Source organism: Pongo abelii, chromosome 17 (assembly GCF_028885655.2).
Source record: "Pongo abelii isolate AG06213 chromosome 17, NHGRI_mPonAbe1-v2.0_pri, whole genome shotgun sequence".
NCBI lineage: Eukaryota > Metazoa > Chordata > Mammalia > Primates > Hominidae > Pongo > Pongo abelii.
In genome coordinates, this window is record NC_072002.2 from 40,395,979 (window position 1) to 40,417,556 (window position 21,578).

Sequence of the window (21,578 nt, forward strand, 5' to 3'; positions counted from 1 at the left end):
CTTTCCTTCGGTTCAAATAACAAGAGTTAACCTGAGAGAGAGAAAGAAAGAGTAGGAAATTTAGAATTTGAAACCAAAGGGAAGGAACTGATATTTAACTTACCACAGTTTCTCCAACATGTATGCGATAACAAAAATATCTGATCTTTGAAGACCTCATTTTTAAGCCCTAATCTTTGATACTATTTTTATAACTCGAGTGCCGTGACACCATCCCTGGGGCAACACGGTAGTGGGGAAATGGAGATATGCGTCAGACATGAAGGGTAAGGGAAGAATGCTGTCAACTCACAGGCACTGCTTGGGTGACAAAGGCTGGCAAACGCGAGGACATCCGCAGGCAGCCAAAAGAGCAAGGACTTCCGGGAAGCAGCCGGAAGCTGCTTCGGGGCGGAAGCACGAGTGGAAGCGCTTCCGGGCGGTAGCACGCTGTGTTGGCGGCGGCTCCCCGCTTGCCTCAGCTGCAGCAGCGGGAAGCTCGGTGGCAAGCCCTTGTAGTCCTGTGCGATGGCGTCTCGATACGACAGGGCGATCACTGTCTTCTCCCCAGACGGACACCTTTTTCAAGTTGAATATGCCCAGGAAGCGGTGAAGAAAGGATCCACCGCGGTGAGGAAGCAACTATTCCCGGACTGTTCCCCGCTCTGACCTGTCAGGCCATCGTTACCCTACTACCCCAGCCCACCCCTCCATCCTAGGAGCTCAAGAGAGGAGATTCCCACACTTGTGAAAATTACTTTGTTCTTTTTATTTAGGGAGACAGACTTATGAGATTTGGGCCGGAAGTGGGCAGAGTAAAAGTTTGTAGATTTCCCTGATCTCTGCTGTTCAACTGCCCCTGTTTAATGGTAGCTACAGACGCAAAACTAGGGGGTGTGTGTGTGTGTGTGTGTGTGTGTGTGTGTGTGTGTGTGTGTGTGTGTGTGTGTGTGTGTGTGTGTGTGTGTGTGTGTGTGTGTGTGTGTGTGTGTGTGTAGGGACGTTAATGATGTGATTGACAATAGGGAAAGCTTCTAATCTGTAACAGCCTACCTGAATGCTCGTGGTCCAGTTCCTTGGTGGTTCAGAGACCCCTGGAAAAGTTAACAGTTGCTTCATGTTGGGAACTATTTTTTAATAACAATTACGATAAAAAATAAAAGTTGGCCACACCTGCCCCCCAAATACGGACTAAATCAATATAAAATTAAACTTTTGTTGATGAAGAAATTATTAAAAACACAGTTCAAACACACGCGTTAAAAATATCCCAAAATTGCTGGGCACGGTGGCTCACGCCTGTAATCCCAGCACTTTGGAAGGCCCAGGAGGGCGGATCACCTGAGGTCGGGAGTTTGAGACCAGCCTGACCAACATGGAGAAACCCCGTCTCTACTAAAAATACAAAATAAGCCGGGCGTGGTGGCGCATGCCTGTAATCCCAGCTACTCGGGAGGCTGAGGCGGGAGAATTGCTTGAACCCGGGAGGCAGAGGTTGCGGTGAGCCGAGATCGTGCCATTGCACTCCAGCCTGGGCAACAAAAGCGAAACTCCATCTCGGAAAAAAAAAAAATCCCAAAATTGTCCCAATATTTCGAAGCCTTGTAGAGGCTCAAAAGCCCAAGAACTTCCACTTTTTTGGCCACTTAAAAAATAATGCTGGGAGTTCCTTGAGAGATTATACCCTACCTTAGATTTATGTATCCACATTACTGAAGAACTTACTAAATACTCAGGGTAGGAGTAATACTGCTGCCAAGTTTTAACTATGTTCAATAATTTTAGTGATTTATAAAAATTAAAGAGGACAAAAGTGCCCTAGTGACACAAGATCTATTACCCCAAATCTTCTAAGGCCTAGCCTATGAATTCAAAGGATCGGATATTTTTATTCTCTCAATTTCATGAGCATGTTTGTTGTGTACTTTGGAAATTGAGACAGTAGCTATGAGAATACACGTTACGTTTCTAAGTCTAGCAATGTCTATATTTTCTGACTTTCTTTGTTAAAGAAGGAAATAATTCACTTTCATTATAAATCTAACAGATGTAAGTGGTAAAAAAAAAAATAACACTAGAAGAAGAATCGTTTTAAAAGTATTTTTCTATTTAATTGGGCCCACTAGTTTTGCTTCTGTTTTGCAAGTAATTTTTTTAGAATTATAAGTTTAAGGAAAGCCTGATGTAGCTTAAACCAAAAGGGTGCCATTTTGATAAAAACGAAAAGTTATATAATCCCCAGCATAGCATGTAGCATATGGTTAGAAAATAATGGCCAAGTTTTAGAGCCTAAAATAAAGGGAGTAATAGGAGAAGACTAGGGTGTAATAAGAAACCACATTGGCTCATTTAACATGTTTTAAGAGTGCTGTAGAACTGATTGATGGTTCCTTTGTAATGAGCGGTAAAAGGGTAAGGATATAAAAATACCTATAGTGGGCATTTTTAAAGATACATTGGAAGAATGAGACACTTTTGTCTCAGAATTATGAAATTATAATTTGCATGTTTGCATGGAATTATTCATTGTGTTTCCTTGAGGGTGCTATGACCTTTTACATAGGGTAAAGTTTTTTAATGGCACTTGATTATTAAAATATGTCACAAAATATTCTGTCTAGAAGTGCAAATTGATATTACGAGTTACAAATAAGCCAACGTTGACCAGTTTTGACCAGTATGTAGACGTGATATTATTTAGTAATATAAAAGTTATATGGGCCACAATTAAAGGCTTTGCGTTCTACTTCCTTGTTGATGATTATCTTATAGCATGAAAGGAGACAAGAGGCTTGTTTTCTTTTTGCTTCAGTTCCCTTTTCTGTAAATGCAAATTTGTTTGAATAACATTTTGGAGAAGTAATACCTTTCTTCTTAGGGAAAAGAAATGAATCCTTCACAATATTCCCATGAAAATGATAAGATTTATTATCATTCCTCATTTTGTCCTTTCTGTGACCCCAAACTGTTATTAGCTCTGTATTTCCTACTTTATCAAATCTCAGCTCCACAATCTAACCATCAAAGTCTTCCCTAATCCTATCCACCCTCTTAATTTAGGAGGCAGCTTCTTGGTTTCACTAATATGTGTTTCTGCCGACAGAAAGGGGAGAGAGGAAAGGGGAAAACACCTTTCTTTCTGCTGCTCTGCATCTTATTTATCCTTTAACAATCTCTGCACACTTGTCCTCTATAAGGAAGCCTTCTCTGATCCACTCTAGTCATCTTGGATCTTTGTCTTTTCTGAGTTTATAATCTCTACCACAGAATATTGTACAGTATTTACTATTTGGCCTGATATTTTCTTTAATTTCAGGTATATTTAATAATCTCACACCAACTGGATAGTAAGATCTCTGAGAATCTAGATGGTATAATTCCTTTTTCTATTTCTACTACACAATATACAGTAGAGGGGCTAGGAAGGCAGTAACTAACATTTAAGAAATACTTTCACCAGGCATTTTGTGTACATTATCTAACATTAGGGACAGTGTTTAATCCCCTTTTATTATATGTGAAACTGTGATTCAGAAGCATTTATAGCTTGCTGAAAGTACCCAGCTGGAGAGTGATGGAACCCATATTTATAATTATTTTTTTCTAGTTCTAAAGCCCCTGCTCCTTGCATTGTAGCATGAAATTTGTTCAATAAATGTTTGTATATTAATTAGCTTCCATTATCATGAATGTAGAAATCAGATATGTATCACTTAAGGCAATTAACTTCACTAAGCTTCAGTTTCTGTAATAGTAAAAGAGGCTTCAAAATAGCACTTGTGGCTGGGCATGGTGGCTGACACCTGTAATCCTAGCACTTTGGGAGGCTGAGGTGAGTGGATCACTGGAGGTCAGGAGTTCGAGACCAGCCTGGCCAACATGGTGATACCCCATCTCTACTAAAAATACAAAAAATTAGCTGAGCATGGTCGTGTGTGCCTGTATTCCCAGCTACTTGGGAGACTGAGGCAGGAGAATTGCTTGAACTGAGGAAACAGAGGTTGCATGAGCCGAGATTTTGCACCAGTGCACTCCAGCCTGAGTGACAGAGTGAGAATCTGTCTCAAAAAAAAAAAAAAAAAATTGTACTTGCTTCATAGAGTTGATGCGAAAGTTGAATGAGGTAATAATGCATGTGAAGCATCTTAAACAGAATCTGGTTCACAGAAAGCACTTAATAAATTATAGTTATTATTATTTACTATTCTTTGTTTTCTCTTTTTTTTCAATTTTGTCTGTGGTGCTTCTCACACATTCATTTATTATTTGAAGACATTTTGGTTGAATACTTACATATGCTAAACGTGATGCTAGGTCACTTACAAGATAGATAGCATCACATACAAGATAGATTCAATCCCTGTCCTTAGAGATTCTACTATCTATCAGGAAAGTTAGATAATTACATAAACAGTCCTAACAAAACCTGAATGAGTGTTAGGGTATGAGGCATTATAGGAACCCCAGGTGTTGGGGAGGTCCCTCTGAAGAAATAATACTTAAGTGGACATCTGAAAGATGGGAGGTTGTCAAGTGAAGAAGTAGAAGGGGAAAGAGTGAAGAGTATTTTTGACAAAGGAATTAGCTTGTGGGAAGGCAAGTAGAAAAAGATAGCTATGTTCTGTGAACTGAAAGGCATTCAGAATTGTTGAAGCAATGGAAAAATAGAAATAGATGAAGCTAGAAACTGGTGCCAGATCATGGAATGCCATTAAACCATGTAAGTGAGGATACACTGAATGAGAGACCTTGAAGTGTTTTGATGTGGCTACTGTCAGTCTCCAGATTATTGCTCTTCTGTCATTCTATTAACAGACTACATTTGTCCAACAACAGAGATACTCACATGACCTAAGTAGAATCATTCATAATTTCTATCTTTCTGGCCACAGTGATGAGCATGTCACTCAAATCTAGCCAATGATAAGTTCACCCTTAACAACTCTTCTGACTAGAGACAGTGGTAGCTTTTATTCTTTGGGAGAACTGTTGGAATGTGGGTCCAAGGTTCCTGGTGGCCATGTTTTTACTGTACAGAGAAAGCCTTTCCACATTAGGAAAGCAAAAAGCCAATATGCAAAGAGTACATATTAAAGTCCCTAGATCCTTTTGTCTCATGTCTAGCTCTGTGCTGTGTTGATTTGCTTAGTGACAGATGGTCCGTATATAAGCTTTAAGTAAAGGAATGCCACATTCAGACTTTATTTTCTTCTTCTTCTTCTTCTTCTTCTTTTTTGGTCTTCATTTTATTTTCCAAATATTTCTCAGGCTACCTATGGTCAGTGAATTGGATGAAATCAAGACTAGAAACAGGGAGACCAGTTAGGATTCTGTGGAAATAGTCTAGATGAAAGATGATAACTAGCTTTTACTAGACTTGGGGGGAAAGTGAAAATAAGGCAGATTCCAGAAAAACATTAAGCAGTATACTTGTTACAATTTGATGGTTATATGGATGGTGTTGACAGAGGTATAGGAGAAGGAGGAATAAAAGTTGGTGTCCCTGTTTCTGGATGTGACTGCTAAGTAAATGGTACTGCCATTTACTTAGAGAATGTAAAGCACTAAGTTTTGGGGGAAGATAACTGTTTTGGACTTGCTGAGGTTGAGATGCTTATGGAAACTGTAGCAGACGGACTTTAAAATGGCATCCAGTGATCCCCACCTTCTGGTGCTCATGCCCTTGTATAACCTTCCTCCCTTGGATGTGGGCTGAACTTAGTGACTTGCTTTTAAGGAATGGAATAGGTGAAAGTGACGAATGTCACATCAGGGATTAAGTTGCTAAGAAACGGTGACTTCATTTTATTCATCCTTACTTGCTGTTTTGCTTGCTTACTCTGGTGAAACCCAGCTGCCATGTTGAGTTGCCCTCTGCAGGGCCCAATGAGGCAAGGAACTGAGGGAAACATTTGTTCAAAATCTAGTAGGGAACTGAGGTCCTTAGTCCAACAACCCAGGGGAACTGAATCGTGCCAACAACCATGTGAGTGAGCTTGGAAATGGATCCTTCCCCAATTGAGCCTAGAGATGCGTGCAGCGCTGGTAGACAACTTGATTGCAGCCTTATGAGAGACCCTGAGCCAGAGGACTTAGCTAAACTGTGTCCTGATTCCTGAACAGAGACTGTGAGGCAGCTGAAAAGTACATGTTTGAAATTTAAGAGATTGATCTTGGCTGGAAATAATAATTTTGAAGTGCATTCTTTCTCTCCCCTGTTAAAAACCTATATTGAAGGTCAAGTAAATGCATACTCTTGAGTACCCTTCTGTGTTCAATAAGACTAAATATAGACTATAGACTAAGCAGAGGATAGTCTACAACTGAACCTTGAGGGACCTTAATGACCTTTGTGATTACCTTGACTAAACTCTGAGAGAAGAGGGATAGAAACCAGGTTGTTGTGGGCTGAGGGATGATGACAATATTTGGCTTGAAGGGCTTGAAAGAAAAAAGGTGGGATTAAAGTGGAATGGTCTTAAAATTTTAAGATAAAGAGACTGACATAGGTTTCTGTCTGTTTGTCGAACTTCTCACTTTGTTCACATAGTGTTTTCCTGACCTCGCTTGTTTATCTCTGTACTCTTGTAGCTTACTGAGCTTTTAAAAGATTGTTACTTTTTAATTCTTTGTCAAGAAATTCATAGATCTCCATACTTTATTTTCTTCCTTTGGTAGTATCATGTTTCTCTGATTGTTCATGATTCTTGTGGCCTGGCATGGAAGTCTGCACATTTGAAAAAGTAAGTACCTCTTCAGATTAGCTTCAGCAGGAAAAGTTCTTCACCAGTTAGCCCATCCAGAGATTTGGGGTGGGCCTGCCACTAGAGTCCTTTGGCAGGCTGGCCTGATGCCTAGGTCAGCAGGCAGGCTGGCTTGGCACCACAGGTGCCAGCCTTGTACCAGGGCTCACTGGGGTGGGCCTGGAACCTGAGTCCACAGGAGCAGACCTGGAGCTTGGATCCATGGGGTCCATGGTAAAGTCAGATACTCACGTTACTCTCCTTACCACACTTGGATGGTATCTCTGTCTGTGCTGTGTTGCTGGGCCTTGAAGGACAGGTGATGTGGATAACGTCAAATTGTCTTTCCCACTCTTTTCAAAGCGTCTTTTCGTATTTCTGTGCTTTGGTCTCTCACCTGGATTCTTTTCTTAGGAAGTATTTTCACACATAGTAGTACAAATTGGTATTTCTGCTGGGACATGGGCATGGGAAACTCCTATTCTGCCATCTTGCTGATGTCATATTGTTTTGAGATTTTGGCATCAGCTTTCATAAATGAGGAATTATTATTACTAAAGAGTTAGGGACATATCTGCTTTCATCTGCATCACAGAATAATTTAAATAGCACAGGAATTACTCATAACAAAATTTGCAAGAATTCATCCATGAACCCTCTAGGTCTGACACTTGTTTTTGAGGATTAGTTCTTTTCTGAAATTATTCCATGTTTGTTAGTGAAACAGAGTTTTTTGTCTTTTCTTGAATCAATACGGTCAGTTTTAAATTTTTCTACTCTGTAATATCTTTCAATCAGATTTTCAAATTTATTAACTTAAGGTTATAATTTTAAAATTGTTACTTTTCCACAGTTGTATGTATTTCTTTCACTCCATCCCTTTCTTGATGAGATTAACTGAGAGATACATTTTAATTATTTGTTTAAAATAACCAACTCTTGGTATTATTTATCATTTTTATTGTTTTCTCCCTAACCATTAATTTTTGCTTTTTTCTTATTTTTCCTCTTAACGTTAGCTGCAATATTTTTATCCCTTTTTGTACTTACTGATTTCTTAATTCATTTTTAATATTTTTTCTTACTTGATTTTTGAGAAAGAGACAGTGGCATGATCACGGTTCACTGCCTTGAACTCCCAGGCTCAAGCAATTGTCCCACCTCAGCCTCCTGAGTAGCTGGAACTGCAGGTGCACACCACCATGCTCGGCTAATTTTTTTATATTTTGTAGAGATGGAATCCCGCTATGTTGCCCAGGCTAGTCTGAAACTCCTGGAATCAAGCGATCATCTCACCTCAGCCTTCCAAAATGCTGGGATTACAGGCATGAGCCACCATGCTCAGCCAAGCCTAGTTCTACATTTCATCTATTCTGTATTTTCACTTCAATAATGCTAATTTTTTTTTTTTTTTTTTTTGAGACAGAGTCTCTCTCTGTCACCCGGGCTGGAGTGCAGTGGCACAATCTTGGCTCACTGCAAACTCCTCCTCCCAGGTTCACGCCATTCTCCTACCTCAGCCTCCTGAGTAGCTGGGACTACAGGCGCCCGCCACCATGACCGGCTTATTTTTTGTATTTTTAGTAGAGATGGGGTTTCACCGTGTTAGCCAGGATGGTCTCGATCTCCTGACCTCGTGATCCACCCACCTCGGCCTCCCCAATAATGCTACTTTATAACACATATTTTTATATAGTGATATTGTATAAATCACTATTAATATCATACTTGACTAGAAAGCAATTATAAACACCAATACCTATGTCAAAATTTTTAGATTACCCTTGTAATACAGAACCAAAATTCTAAACTTTCCTCTAAAAAAGAAGAGAGAAAAAAGAGCAATAGTCATCCTACTTGCTTTCTTCTTGTTTGAATAGAGGCTTTCTTTATCAGTAATGTAGGGTAAGCACATTTGGTCTTTCTCTTGGCTGCTTGTGGCCCCTGTCTTAGATAATTTGGGCTGCTAAAACAAAAGACAATAGACAGGGTACTTTATAAACAACAGAAATTTATTTCTCACAGTTCTAAAGACTGGGAAATCCAAGATCAAGGCCGATTCAGTGTCTGGAGAGTACCCATTTCCTAGTTCATAGTTAGAACTTTTTTGCTGTGTCCTCACATGGTGGAAAGGGCAAACAAGCTCTCTTGGGCCTCTTTAATAAGGGCACGAATCCCAGTCCATCGTCATGACCTAATCACCTGTCAAAGGCCCTACCTCCTGATAGTATCACCTTAGGGGTTAGGATTTCAACATACGAATTTGGGGGGAATACAAATATTCAAACCATAGCAACTCAATCCCTATCCCTCCAAATTGTAAAATACACGGGAAAACTTTTACAGAATTTTATCTATTTAACTTTCTTTACTGCCATTAATACTACCAGCACTGGTACTGCCGCCCTTATAAAGAATCCACATGAATTCCCGGCATCTTCTTTCATTTTGCTTAATTTTGCACTATATAGCAGATTCTCAAATAACATTGTTTTGTTCAACATTCTTTTGTTACAACATTGATGAGAAAAAAAATTGATTCCCACCGAAGGCCACTCTATATGGAGTTTGTTAGGTTTCCCCATGTCTGCATGGATTTTCTCCATGTACTCCAATTTCCTCCAACATCCCAAAGATGTGTGTGTTAGGTTAATTGATGTGTCTAAATTGTCCCAGTCTGAGTGAGTGTGTGTGTATATGAGCAAAGCCTATGATGGAATGGCATCCTGTCCATGGTTGGTTCTTGCCTTGTACCCTGAACTGCTGCGATAGGCTGCAGCCACCTGTGATCCTCAACTTGGATAAGCAGATTGGAAAATGAATGAATGAATACAAATTATTGTAAAATAAAAATTTATAAAGTATATAATAATCATACAGATGCACAACAGTAAACAATGAGGCATGAAAGCACTTAGTGAGCTTGTCATAGACCTTATTGTTTGTTTTTGAACTGAATGGTGGTAGGAGATGCTCTTTAAAATTTTTGCTTTGCAAACGTTTATTTTTGATTTAACCCACCACCACTATGACTGCTGTCACTCATGGATTCACCAAAAATTGGATAAATAATTATCATACTTTCTTTTTTTTTTTTTTTGAGCTTGAGTCTGTTTCTGTTGCCCAGGCTGGAGTGCAGTGGCGCAATCTCTGCTTACTGCAAGCTCTGCTTCCTGGGTTCCAGTGATTCTCCTGGCTCAGCCTCCTGAGTTGCTGGGACTACAGGTGCCTGCCACCATGCCCGGCTAATTTTTATGTTTTTAGTAGAGACAGGGTTTCACCATCTTGGCCAGGCTGGTCTCGAACTCCAGACCTCAAGTCGTCCTCCTGCCTCAGCCTCCCAAAGTGCTAGGATTATAGGTGTGAGCCACCGCGCCCAGCCTTATCATACTTGTTTTTATTAGTGTTTCTTATATATACAGCTCACATTTATTTCAGTTTTTAATATTAGAGGTGTTTTAGGTATTTGTTTAGAAGTTTGGGGATGTTTTTGTGACCAGAAATATTTCATATGAATCTAACTCCTGTTTATATTAATTGGGGTGTGATAAAATTGGTTTCATTATACATCGTTTGCTTATAGTTGCAATTTTCAAGAACCTGTCAATGACATTGAGAACTTACCATATTTAGATAGCGTTTTTTTCAGGTGTATTGTATGAGATTAGGACACTCATAATTTCAGCACTGGTGGTATTTTCTTTGCAATTTCTACCTATTTGTCTTCTTTGCTTTGAGTCTGGGGAATGGATCTCCAGTAAGCCTATACCTATGAAGCTGTTTTCTAGAAAGTTACTTTTCTTGTTTTTATTGAATACTTAAGGAGAAGTCATTTCCCCTAAGTCATATGTTAGAATAACTTGGTTTTATATTTTAAACTGACATCTGAATATACATATATTTTAATGACTTGACAGGTCGGAATTCGAGGTACCAATATAGTTGTTCTTGGGGTAGAAAAAAAATCTGTTGCCAAGCTTCAAGATGAAAGAACTGTGAGGAAAATTTGTGCCCTTGATGACCATGTCTGCATGGCTTTTGCAGGTACTTATGGACCTACAGTAATGATGCATAGTGTCTTACTGTAGTAGGACAACACAGTTAACCTCAGTGCTGCAGTTGTATATTTATAAAACGTGTGGAGTTGTTCTACAAACAATATATCCTATATTTTAAAGCAAATACTAACTTTGTAAACCAGGATTTTTGATAAAGTACAAATGTTAAAAGATATATATTACTTTACTTTAAAATTTAGGTAGCTATTTTCTTTTCAAAACTTTTTATTTTTAAATAATTACAGATTTAGAAGAAGCTACCAAAAACATAGAAAGTCCCCTTTACACAGTTTCCCTAAATGGTAACATCTTCAAAACCAGTAAATTGACATTTGGTGAGAATGTATTCAGATTTTAACAGTTTTACATGCATTCACTTGCATGTTCATGTACATGTATGTAGTTTTTTGTTTTTGTTTTTATTTTTATTTTTGAGACAGAGTTTCACTCTTGTTGCCCAGGCTGGAGTGCAATGGCACGATCTCGGCTCACTGCAACCTCCGCCTCCCGGGTTCAAGCAATTCTCCTGCCTCAGCCTCCCGAGTAGCTGGGATTACAGGCATGCATCACCACACCCGGCTAATTTTGTATTTTTAGGGGAGACGGGGTTTCTCCATGTTGGTCAGGCTGGTCTTGAACTCCTGACCTTGGGTGATCCACCCGCCAGTCTCCCAAAGTGCTGGGATTACAGGTGTGAGCCACCGCGCCCGGCCTCTGTGTGCAGTTTTATTACACTAACCACACATGTAGATTCATGTAGTCATCACCACAGTCAAGATACATAACTCTTCCATCACCACAAGGCTATGTCATGCTATTTCTTCTCACCATCTCTACTTTCTGGAAACCGCTATCTATTCTGTGTCTCTATAATTTTGTCATTTTGAGAATGTTACATAGATAAAATTATATAATATATAACCCTTTCAGATTAATCTTTTTTACTCAGCATAATTCCCTTGCAGTTCATGTAAGTTGTTGCATATATCCATTCCTTTTTATTACTGAGTAGTATTCCATGGAATAAAGTCACCAGTGGGTTTGTTAACTCTCCTATTGAGGGACATTTGGGTTATTTCCAATTTTTGACTATTGTAAATAACGCCTCTATGAATATTTGTGTACAGATTTTTGAGTGCAAGTAGGATTTCATTTCTCTGGGACAAATTCCTAAGAGTATAGTTGCTGGATTATATGATAATCCATGCTTAGTTTTATGAAACACTGACAGTCCAGAGTGGTTATACTATTTTAAATTCCAACTAGCAATATATGAGTGATTCATTTGTTCTGTGTTATCAGCATTTGATATTGTTGCTTTTCTTCATTTTTTTATATTCTTATACGTGTGTAGTGATATCTAATTGTAAGTTTAATTTTTATTTCCCTCATGGCTAATAATTTTGAACTTATTGTTATGTGCTTATTTGCCTCTATACATCAAATAAGACATGCCTCTTGTCTTTGTTTTTTTTCTCATCTTCTGATTGGGTTTTTTTTTTTTTTAACTGTAATTTTATACTGAAGTTTAACAACCTCTTTCAAGCCACACATGATGGTGCACATCTGTAATTGCACCTACTCAGGAGGTCGAGGCAGGAGAATTACTTGAGCTTAGAAGTTTGAGTTCGGCCTGGGCAACTGAGCAAGATACTATCTCTTAAAAAATAAAAAAAGTAAAAACCTCATTCAGAAAAACAAAAATGCCTTTACTGTACTGCCTTTAAAAAGGAATTATCTTTTCACAAAACAAGTCTTAATAAATATAAAAACATTGAAGCATCCAGGCATGGTGACTCATACATGTAATCCCAAGATCTTGGAAAGCTGAGGCAGGCAGATCATTTGAGCCCAAAAGTTCGAGCCAGTCTGAGCAACATGGTGAAACTTCATCTCCAAAAAAATACAAAAATTAGCTGGGGATGGTGGTGTGTGCCTATAGTCCCAGCTACTTGGGAGGCTGGGCTGGGAAGATCCATTGAACCCAGCAGATTGAGGCTGCAGTGAGCTGTGATCACACCACTGCATTCCAGTCCAGGCAACAGAGTGAGACCCTGTGTATTAGTCCATTCTTGCATTGCTATAAAGAAACACCTGAAAAACAACAACAAAACAGAAATACCTGAGACTGGGTAACTTATAAAGAAAAGATATTTAATTGGTTCACAGTTCCACAGGCTGTACAGGAAGCATAGCAGCTTCTGCTTTTGGGCGGCCTCAGGAAGCTTTTAATCATGGTAGAAGGTAAAGGGGGAGTGAGACATCTCACATGGCCAGAGCAGGAAGAAGAGAGAGAGAAGGGAGAGGTGCCAAATACTTTTAAACAACCAGATCTCCTTAGCACTCTATCACAAGAACAGCATTGGGGGATAGTGCTGAGCTGGTCATGAGAAACCATCCCCATGAGCCAATCACCTTATACCAGGCCCCATCTCCAACATTGGGGATTACAGTTAAACTTGAGATTTGGGTGGGTACAGAGATCCAAACCATATCACCCTGTCTCAAAAAAAAAAAAAAAAAAAAAGATTGAAACCATACAGAGTATTTTTTCTGATCAAAATGGAATGGAACTAGAAATTAATAGCGGAAGGAAGACTTGAAAATCCACAAACACATGGAAGTTAAGCAATGTATTCCTAAATCACCCATGGGGCAATGAAAAAAATCACAAGGGAAATGAACAGATATCTTAAGAGAAAGGCAAATAAAAGCACAACATATCAAAACCTGGGGAATGTATTGAAAGTAGTGCTAATAGGAAAATTTATAGCCATAAACATTTACATTAAAAAAGAAAGATTTCAATTCAACAGCCAGCCTTTATACCTTAAAACTAGGAAAATAAGAATAAACTAAGTTTAAAGCTAGTAGAAAGAAGTAATAAATCCCTGATGACTCTTTCCCCTAGATTGTATATCATATTGTCTGTTAGCATGTAGTGTTTTCAGCTTTCTACTGTTATAAAATATTGTAGTACTAAATTTGAGAAAAAGAAGTATAAAGATCAGAACATAGATAAATAACAGAATAGAAAAACAAAAGAGAAAAATAACAAAACCAAGAGTTGGTTCTTTGAAAAGATAAACAAAACTGACAACTCTTTAGCTAGATTGACTAAGAAAAAAAGAGAGAAGACTCAAGTAAAATGAGAAATGAAGAAGGAGGCATTAGTGCCAGTTTTATAGTTTTAATTCTTAAAAACAATTTTAAGAGAGTACTGTGAACAATTGTACATAGACAGAATTCCTTGAAACACACCTTGCTCAGTAAGATATATTAATAGAAAATCTGAACAGGCACAATAAGACATTGAATGAGTTATCAAAAACCTCCCAACAAAGGAAAGTCTAGGATCTAACGACTTCACCAGTGAATTCTACCAAACATTTTAATGAAGAATTAATAGCAGTCCTTCTGAAACTCTTCCAAAAAGTTAAGGAGTAAACACTTCCAAGTTTAATCTATGAGACCAATATTAACATAATGCCAAAGCCAAAGACATTACAAGAAAAGAAAACTATAGACAAATATCCCTTATGAGCAGTGAGCAAAAATCCTCAACAAACTAGTAGCAAACCAAATTCAGAACATTAAAATAATAATACATCATGACCAATTTGGATCTATTCCTGGAGTGCAAGAATGGTTCAACATATGAAGATCAATCAGTGTAATATACCACATTAACAGAAGGAAAGAAAAAAACTATGTAATTATATAAATTATATAGAAAATGCATTTGACAAAATTTAACACTGTTTCTTGATAATGGCACCCAACAAACTAGAAATAAAAGGAAATCACCACAACAAAATTCAGGCTATCTATGAAAAAATTCACAGCTGACATCATACTCAGTGGTGAAAGATTGAAAGCTTTCCCTCTAGAACCAGGAACAAGATAAGGATGCCCACTTTTGCCACTGCTATTCAACATAGTAATGAAAGTCTTAGCCAGAGCAGTTAGGAAAGAAAAATAAATAAAGGTATCCGAATTGGGAGGGAAGAAAAATCATCTCTGTTCACAGAAGACATGATCTTATATAGAATACTAAAGATTCCACCAAAAATGTTACAAATAATAAAGAAATTGAGCAAAGTTGTAGGACACAAAATCAACACCCTGGAGTAATTTCTTTCTTTTTCTTTTTAATTTGAAACAGGGTCTCACTCTATCACTCAGCCTGAAGCACAGTGGCATCATCATAGCTCACTGCAGCCTTGAACTCCAGGGCTCAAGCAACCCTCCCACCTCAACCTCCTGAATAGTTGGAACTGCAGGTGTGTGCCACTGCATCTGGCAATTTTTTTTAAATTTTTATTTTTGTAGAGATAGGATCTCACTATGTTGCCCAGGCTGGTCTCAAACTCTTGGCCTCAAGTGAACCTCCTATCTCAGCCTCCCAAAGTGTTACAATAAAGGTGAGTCACCACACCAAGCCCCAAATCATTTCTATGTACTGACAATGAACTGTCAGGAAAGGAAATTAAGAAAAGCAATTCCATTTCAATAGCATCAAAAAAAATAAAATACTTATTCAGAATGAATTTAAGGAGGTAAAAGATTTGTACTCTGAAAAATGCAAAACACTGCTGAAAGAAATTGAAAAAGACACAAATGGAAAGACATCCCCCATTCATAGATTGGAAGACTCAGGATTATTAACATGTCAATATTATCCAAAGCAGTTTAGATTCAATGTCATCCCTAACAAAATTCCAATGATTTTTTTAAGTAAAAAAGAATTATAACATTCATATGGAATGACAAAACAATTTTGAAAGAGAAGAGCCAACTTGGAGGTCTCACATGTCTTGTTTTTGAAAGCTACTACAAAGATACAGTAAGCAAAATAGTTTCATGACTGGCTTAATGAAAGACATGTAACTAATGGAATTGAATAGAGAGCATAGTAATAAATCCTTGCATATATGATATGGTTAAATGACTTTTATCAAGGATGCCAAGACTACTCAGTGGGGGAAAAGACAATCTTTTAAACAAATGGTGCAGGGGAAACTGAATATTCACATAAAAAGAATGAAGTAGGACTCTACCTAACATCACATACAAAAATTAACTCAAAATGAATTGAAGACCTAAACATAAGAGCTGAAAATATAAAGCATAGTGGGAAAGCTTCATGAGATTAGATTTGGAAATGATTTCTTGAATATGACACTAAAAGTACAGGTGAAAACATAAGTTGGACTACAAAAAAATTATTTCATGTACCATGTGGAATTCCACTTAGTAGCAGAAATTTTACATTATGATTGTATCCTCAATATAAAATTGTGGTACAGGTTGAACATACCCAATTGGAAAATCCAAAATGTTCCAAAATCTGAAAATTTTTGAGCACCAACATGATGCTCAAAGGAAATGCTCATTGGAGCCTTTTGGACTTTTGATTTTCAGATTAGGGATGCCCAACCAGTAAGTATAACGCGGATATTCCAAAACCTGGAAAAACATCTGAAACACTTCTGATCCCAAGCATTTTCAGATGAGGGATGAGGGATACTCAACCTGTACATATTTCAGAGCACTAGACTGAATACTCATTTTTTCTGTAGATTGTTTATTTTTAAGCAAAGTGAAATTGTAATTTTAAATTTTAATTTTAATTTGATTCCTTTTTTTTTTTTTTTTTCAGAGACAGGTTTTCACTTTGTCACCCCCAGTGGGAGTACGTGGCATGATCATAGCTCACTGCAGCCTTAAACTCCTGGGCTCAAGCAATCCCCCCGCCTCAGCCTCCCAACTAGCTAGGACTAAACGCATGTGCCAGCATGGCCTGCTAGCTTTTTGATTTTTTTGTAGAAACGGGGTCTCTCTGCCTTGCTCAGGCTAGTCTAAAACACCTGGCCTCAAGCAAGTCTCCTGACTCATTAAATGTAAATTTTAATTGTAACTTGTTAAAATAGAATTTGTTCTCTGCTAGCCAATTAATAATAATCTTGCTACTTATTGAAAACAGACATACACATAACTATGTTGCTCATATACTTCGACAAATTTCTCACTATTTTTTCCTTGAATCAATTATATTGCTACTTTCCTAAGTATGTTACTTTTGTTTCCTCAGGCTTGGATGATATTTACATTGTAAAGGGGAAATACATACTCTGTTTGATCTTATTTCAGATTGAGTGACGTTTTCATCCATAGGAAAGACTATAAATACATATTCTGTTTGATCATATATCAAATTGAGTGATGTTTTTATCCATAGGAAAGACTAAATCAGTTTCTCGCCATTTCTTTCTCATAGATAACATTTGCAAAGGGAAAAAGAATCAGTTTCTCTTCATTTAACTGAGTATCTGATTACAATTTCTACCCAACTATGAGTAATGGTTAAGAGTAGCATATTCATATTAACTATTTTCAGGGACTGAAGATTCTTCCAGGTTTGTAGAAACAGGATTAGAAATGGTGTGGAAGGGAAACAAGAATTCGTGACAGCAAAAGACCGGTGATTTTGTTAGAAATGACTATGCTTCCAAGATTTTGTGAATGCACTTTCTTGGCAGTTTAGTTAGTATTAAGAGAGGAGGGAAGGAAACAAAGTGGACATGGAAAAGTCAAATGCCAAAGTTTAATAGAAATGTTTGCAACCATTGCATCAGTTAAAGTTCATGGTCAGTTTGTTGCTCTTTTGATAAAAACACATTCTGTCTCCTTACAGAAGTGTTGAGAATTAATCACATGATAGTTTGGTATTGCAAGAGCAAGGTCAAGTGTTTTCTATTTTAGCATTCTTCATTTTCAAACTCTTGGTTTTAGACAAAAAACTGAGAAGTGACATGTCACAGCTGTGTTAATGTAGTTTGAATTCAGTGAATATATATTTGATAATTAAGTAATAGTCTTGTTTTCATAAGAAGAAATCAAGTTTACTATTAGTGTTTAAACTATTATTCTTTAAAACATCTTCTATAAAAAACAAATAAGAATGGATCAACTTAAATCTTGAAATAAATCAGAATGTAGGACAAATGACACTTTATCTTACAAATCTTTTAAAATGAGCATGTATCGAGAAAAAAGGGATAAGAAAGATTTCATTGTGAATAAAACTCATTTGACAAGGAAAAATGTATTGTAAAAAATACGTTTTTATGGTTTTTGTGAAGTTTTGACAATTTTTGTAGGTCTTACTGCTGATGCTAGAGTAGTAATAAACAGAGCCCGTGTGGAGTGCCAGAGCCATAAGCTTACAGTTGAGGATCCAGTCACTGTAGAATACATAACTCGCTTCATAGCAACTTTAAAGCAGGTAAGCTAATATTCTAACATACTTTGTCAAGCTTTCTCCTTTTTCATCATTATAAGTCCTATCATAGAAGTACTACAGTTACTCTAACCACGTAGTCTATTAAATCTATTAAAATATTCATATTTTTATTCCAGTAAAATGGATTGATTTAATCACTAGAAATCTGGATCAGTATTAATTCTGGGAATTATATTCAAATTTAAAAAAACAGTAAGTCTGATCTTTTAAGGAGATTTCTACACTTCTGGAAATTAATACAAAGTGTTATTTAAAGTTTTCCAGAGAAGTACCTTTTTTGTTTTGTTTTGTTTTGTTTTTGTTTTTGTTTTTGTTTTTTTTGAGACAGGGTCTCACTTTGTTGCCCAGGCTAGAGTGTAGTGGTATGATCTTGGCCCACTGCAGCCTCGACCTTCTGGGCTCAAGCAATCCTCCCACCTCAGCCTCCTGAGTAGCTGTGACCATAGGCATATGCCACCATGTCCAGCAAATTTTTGTATTTTTTGTACAGATGGGGTTTTGCTATATTGCCCAGGTTGGTCTTGAACTCCTGAGCTCAAGCAGTCCGCCCACCTTGACCTCCCAAAGTGCTGGGATTATAGGCATGAGCCATGGTGCCTGGCCTGCATTATTCTTTTACCTGCAACTTTGTTATGGTTTGAATGTGTCCCCCAAAAGTTTGGGTTAGAAACTTAATCCCTGATGTCACAGTGTTGAGAGGTGGGGACTAATGGGAGGAGTTTAGGATTCCACCATCATAAATGGATTAATACCAATTATAAAAGGGCTTAATCTTTTATAATTATACCAATTATAAAAGGGCTCAATCTCTTGCTCTCTCTCATCTCTCTTGCCCTTTCACCTTCTGTGATGGAATGACATGGCATGGCATGAAAGCCCTGGCTAGATGTCGCCTTGTCAGTCTTGGACTACTCAATTTCCAAAACTGTAAGAAGCAAATGTCTGTTCTTTATAAATTACGTACTCTCAGGTATTCTGGAATAGCAGCACAAAATGGACTAAAGCAAAACCTAAACATAACTGATCAGATATGATTTCTCCTCAATCCATGCATAAATACATAGCTTAACGTTAAGTATAATCATGATGTCTACAACTATTTTTTTACTAATTTTAAGTATATTTTATATATGCAACATTGTCTTTTTAGTTATTATTCTAACAATGTAATACTGTTTCTAGTTGCTATGTCATAATTTAGTTACATTGTTCCTGGTTTCTTTCATTTTTCTTCTCTCTCTTATTCTCTCTCTGCTACTCTAATGATAATACTCTTTCCCACAGCTTTTGTTTTTATTTTTGGAACTATATTGTTAAATTTATTTTTTAGTATGGGATTACGAGATTAAAAATTGTAATTGGTTTTAAGATTCTTTTTATATGTAGCTAAATTGCTTTAGAAAGATTGAAACAATTTTTATTGTACAGCTAGCAATGTATAAATGTATCCTTGAAGAATCATCAACATTAGGTTTTTCATTGTTCTTTTATTTTGCAAATAAGTATCACATAGTACTATAATAGTTGTTTTAATTTGTGTCTTATAATTAGTGATGAGGTTGAACTTTTTTTCCACCTGTTGGTTTGCTGATTTCATTTCTCCTTTTGTAAACTATCTTTTGACATGTACTCAAGTGGTTAAGAGTGTGCTTTCAGGAGCCAGAATTTTGGAGTTTAAATCCTGGCTTTGCTACTTCTTAGTTAATGCCTTGGGCAAACTATTTTCCTACTTTACCTTTAATTTTTTTTAATTTGTAAAAGGAGCATTACAATAATATGAACTTTGTTGACTTGCATTATAGAGTAAATGATTTAAGGCAATTTAGGTATTTAGAACACTTTTTGGCATGAGTTTTACCATTTGTTTTATTTTTATTTTTATTTTTTTATTTTTTTCTTGCTCTGTTGCCCAGGCTGGAGTGCAGTGGCCTGATCTCAGCTCCCTGCGACCTCTGCCTCCCAGGTTCAAGCAATGCTTATACCCCAGCCTCCTGAGTGGCTGGGATTACCGGCACATGCCACCACGCCTGGCTAACTTTTTTATTTTTTGTACAGATGGTGTTTCACCATGTTGGCTAGGCTGGTCTTGAACTCCTGAGCTCAAGTGATCTGCCCGCCTCAGCCTCCCAAAGTGCTGGGATTACAGGCATGAGCCACTGCGCCCAGTCAAATTTTACCATTTGTTTTTATAGAGATTTTTAATAAACTCATTATGTATCCTATATATGTAAGTTTTAACTGATTAGCTTCTAACAAAATTGTCCTATTTTGATTTCTTGAAATTTGTTAATGCAGGTTGCAAGGAAGTCCAACATTACATTATTCTACTTATTTTATTTGCTTCGATTTTCCTAATCATTAAAAACACATTCACCAAATACAAGGAACAGAACATTGTATACACAAAAGTCCCAGTTGTAGTTTTTAGGTTTTCTTCCAGAAATATCAAGGCTATGCAGAGTGTATTTACGGAAACATAGTCATAAGAATGGAATTACCACCGAGAAGGCCTGGGGCTCTCCGGCAGAAGATCGATATCTCATATGCACCTTTTGTAGTTTTGTTTTTTTTGTTTGTTTATTTGTTTTTTGTTTGTTTTGAGATGGAGTCTCACTCTGTCACCAGGCTGGAGTGCAGTGGTGCAATCTTCTCGGCTCACTGCAACCTCCAACTTCCTGGTTCAAGTGATTCTCCTGCCTCAGACTTCTGAGTAGCTGGGATTACAGGCACGTGCCACTATGCCCAGCTAATTTTTGTATTTTCAGTAGAGACGGAGTTTCACCATGTTGGCCAGGATGGTCTCGATTTCCTGACCTCGTGATCCACCCGCCTCAGCCTCCCGAAGTACTGGGATTACAGGCGTGAGCCACAGCGCCCAGCCTACTTTTTTATCTTAAGAAAATGATTCATTAGGCTAGGCATGATGGCTTATGCCTGTAATCCCAGCACTTCGGGAGGCCGAGGTGGGCAGATCACTTGATCCCAGAGCCCAGGAGTTCAAGACCAGCCTGGGCAACATGGTGAAACCTCATCTCTACAAAAAAAAAAAAAAAAAAAAATAGCTGGATGTGGTGGTGCGCACCTGTAACCCCAGCTACTTGGGAGGCTGAGGCAGGAGAATCGCTTGAACCCAGGAGACGGAGGTTGCAGTAGGCCAAGATCATACCACCATACTCCAGCCTGGGCAACAGAGTGAGACTCTGTCAAAAAAAAGAAAAGGGTTCATTAAGGAAATAAAATAAAAGAGTCTTCCCTCTAAGGTATATTTACAACAGCTACTTTATACCTAGGTGTGAACTAGGACATTAGGAAATAGTCAAACCAATTTTGAACAAAAAGAACAAAGCTGGTGGCATCACACTACCTGAAATCAAAATATATTCAGAGATATAGTAACCAAAATAGCATGGTGCTTTTGTAAAAAGCAGACACATAGGCCAATGGAACAGAATAGAGAACCCAGAAATAAATCTACATACATTCAACTGATTT

At 37.6% G+C, this 21,578-nt stretch overlaps 1 protein-coding gene across 1 annotated transcript in view; it reads left to right on the top strand.

The window, feature by feature from the left end:
- Positions 1 to 390: 390 nt before the first annotated feature.
- PSMA8 (proteasome 20S subunit alpha 8) overlaps positions 391 to 21,578 on the top strand; it is a 52,955-nt gene continuing 31,767 nt past the window's right edge. The window contains exons 1-3 of the mRNA XM_002828126.5: positions 391 to 609; positions 10,640 to 10,766; positions 17,944 to 18,068. Of these exons, the coding sequence (XP_002828172.1) occupies positions 508 to 609; positions 10,640 to 10,766; positions 17,944 to 18,068 (354 nt within the window). The 5' untranslated portion in view covers positions 391 to 507. The remainder of the gene's footprint in view (positions 610 to 10,639; positions 10,767 to 17,943; positions 18,069 to 21,578) is intronic.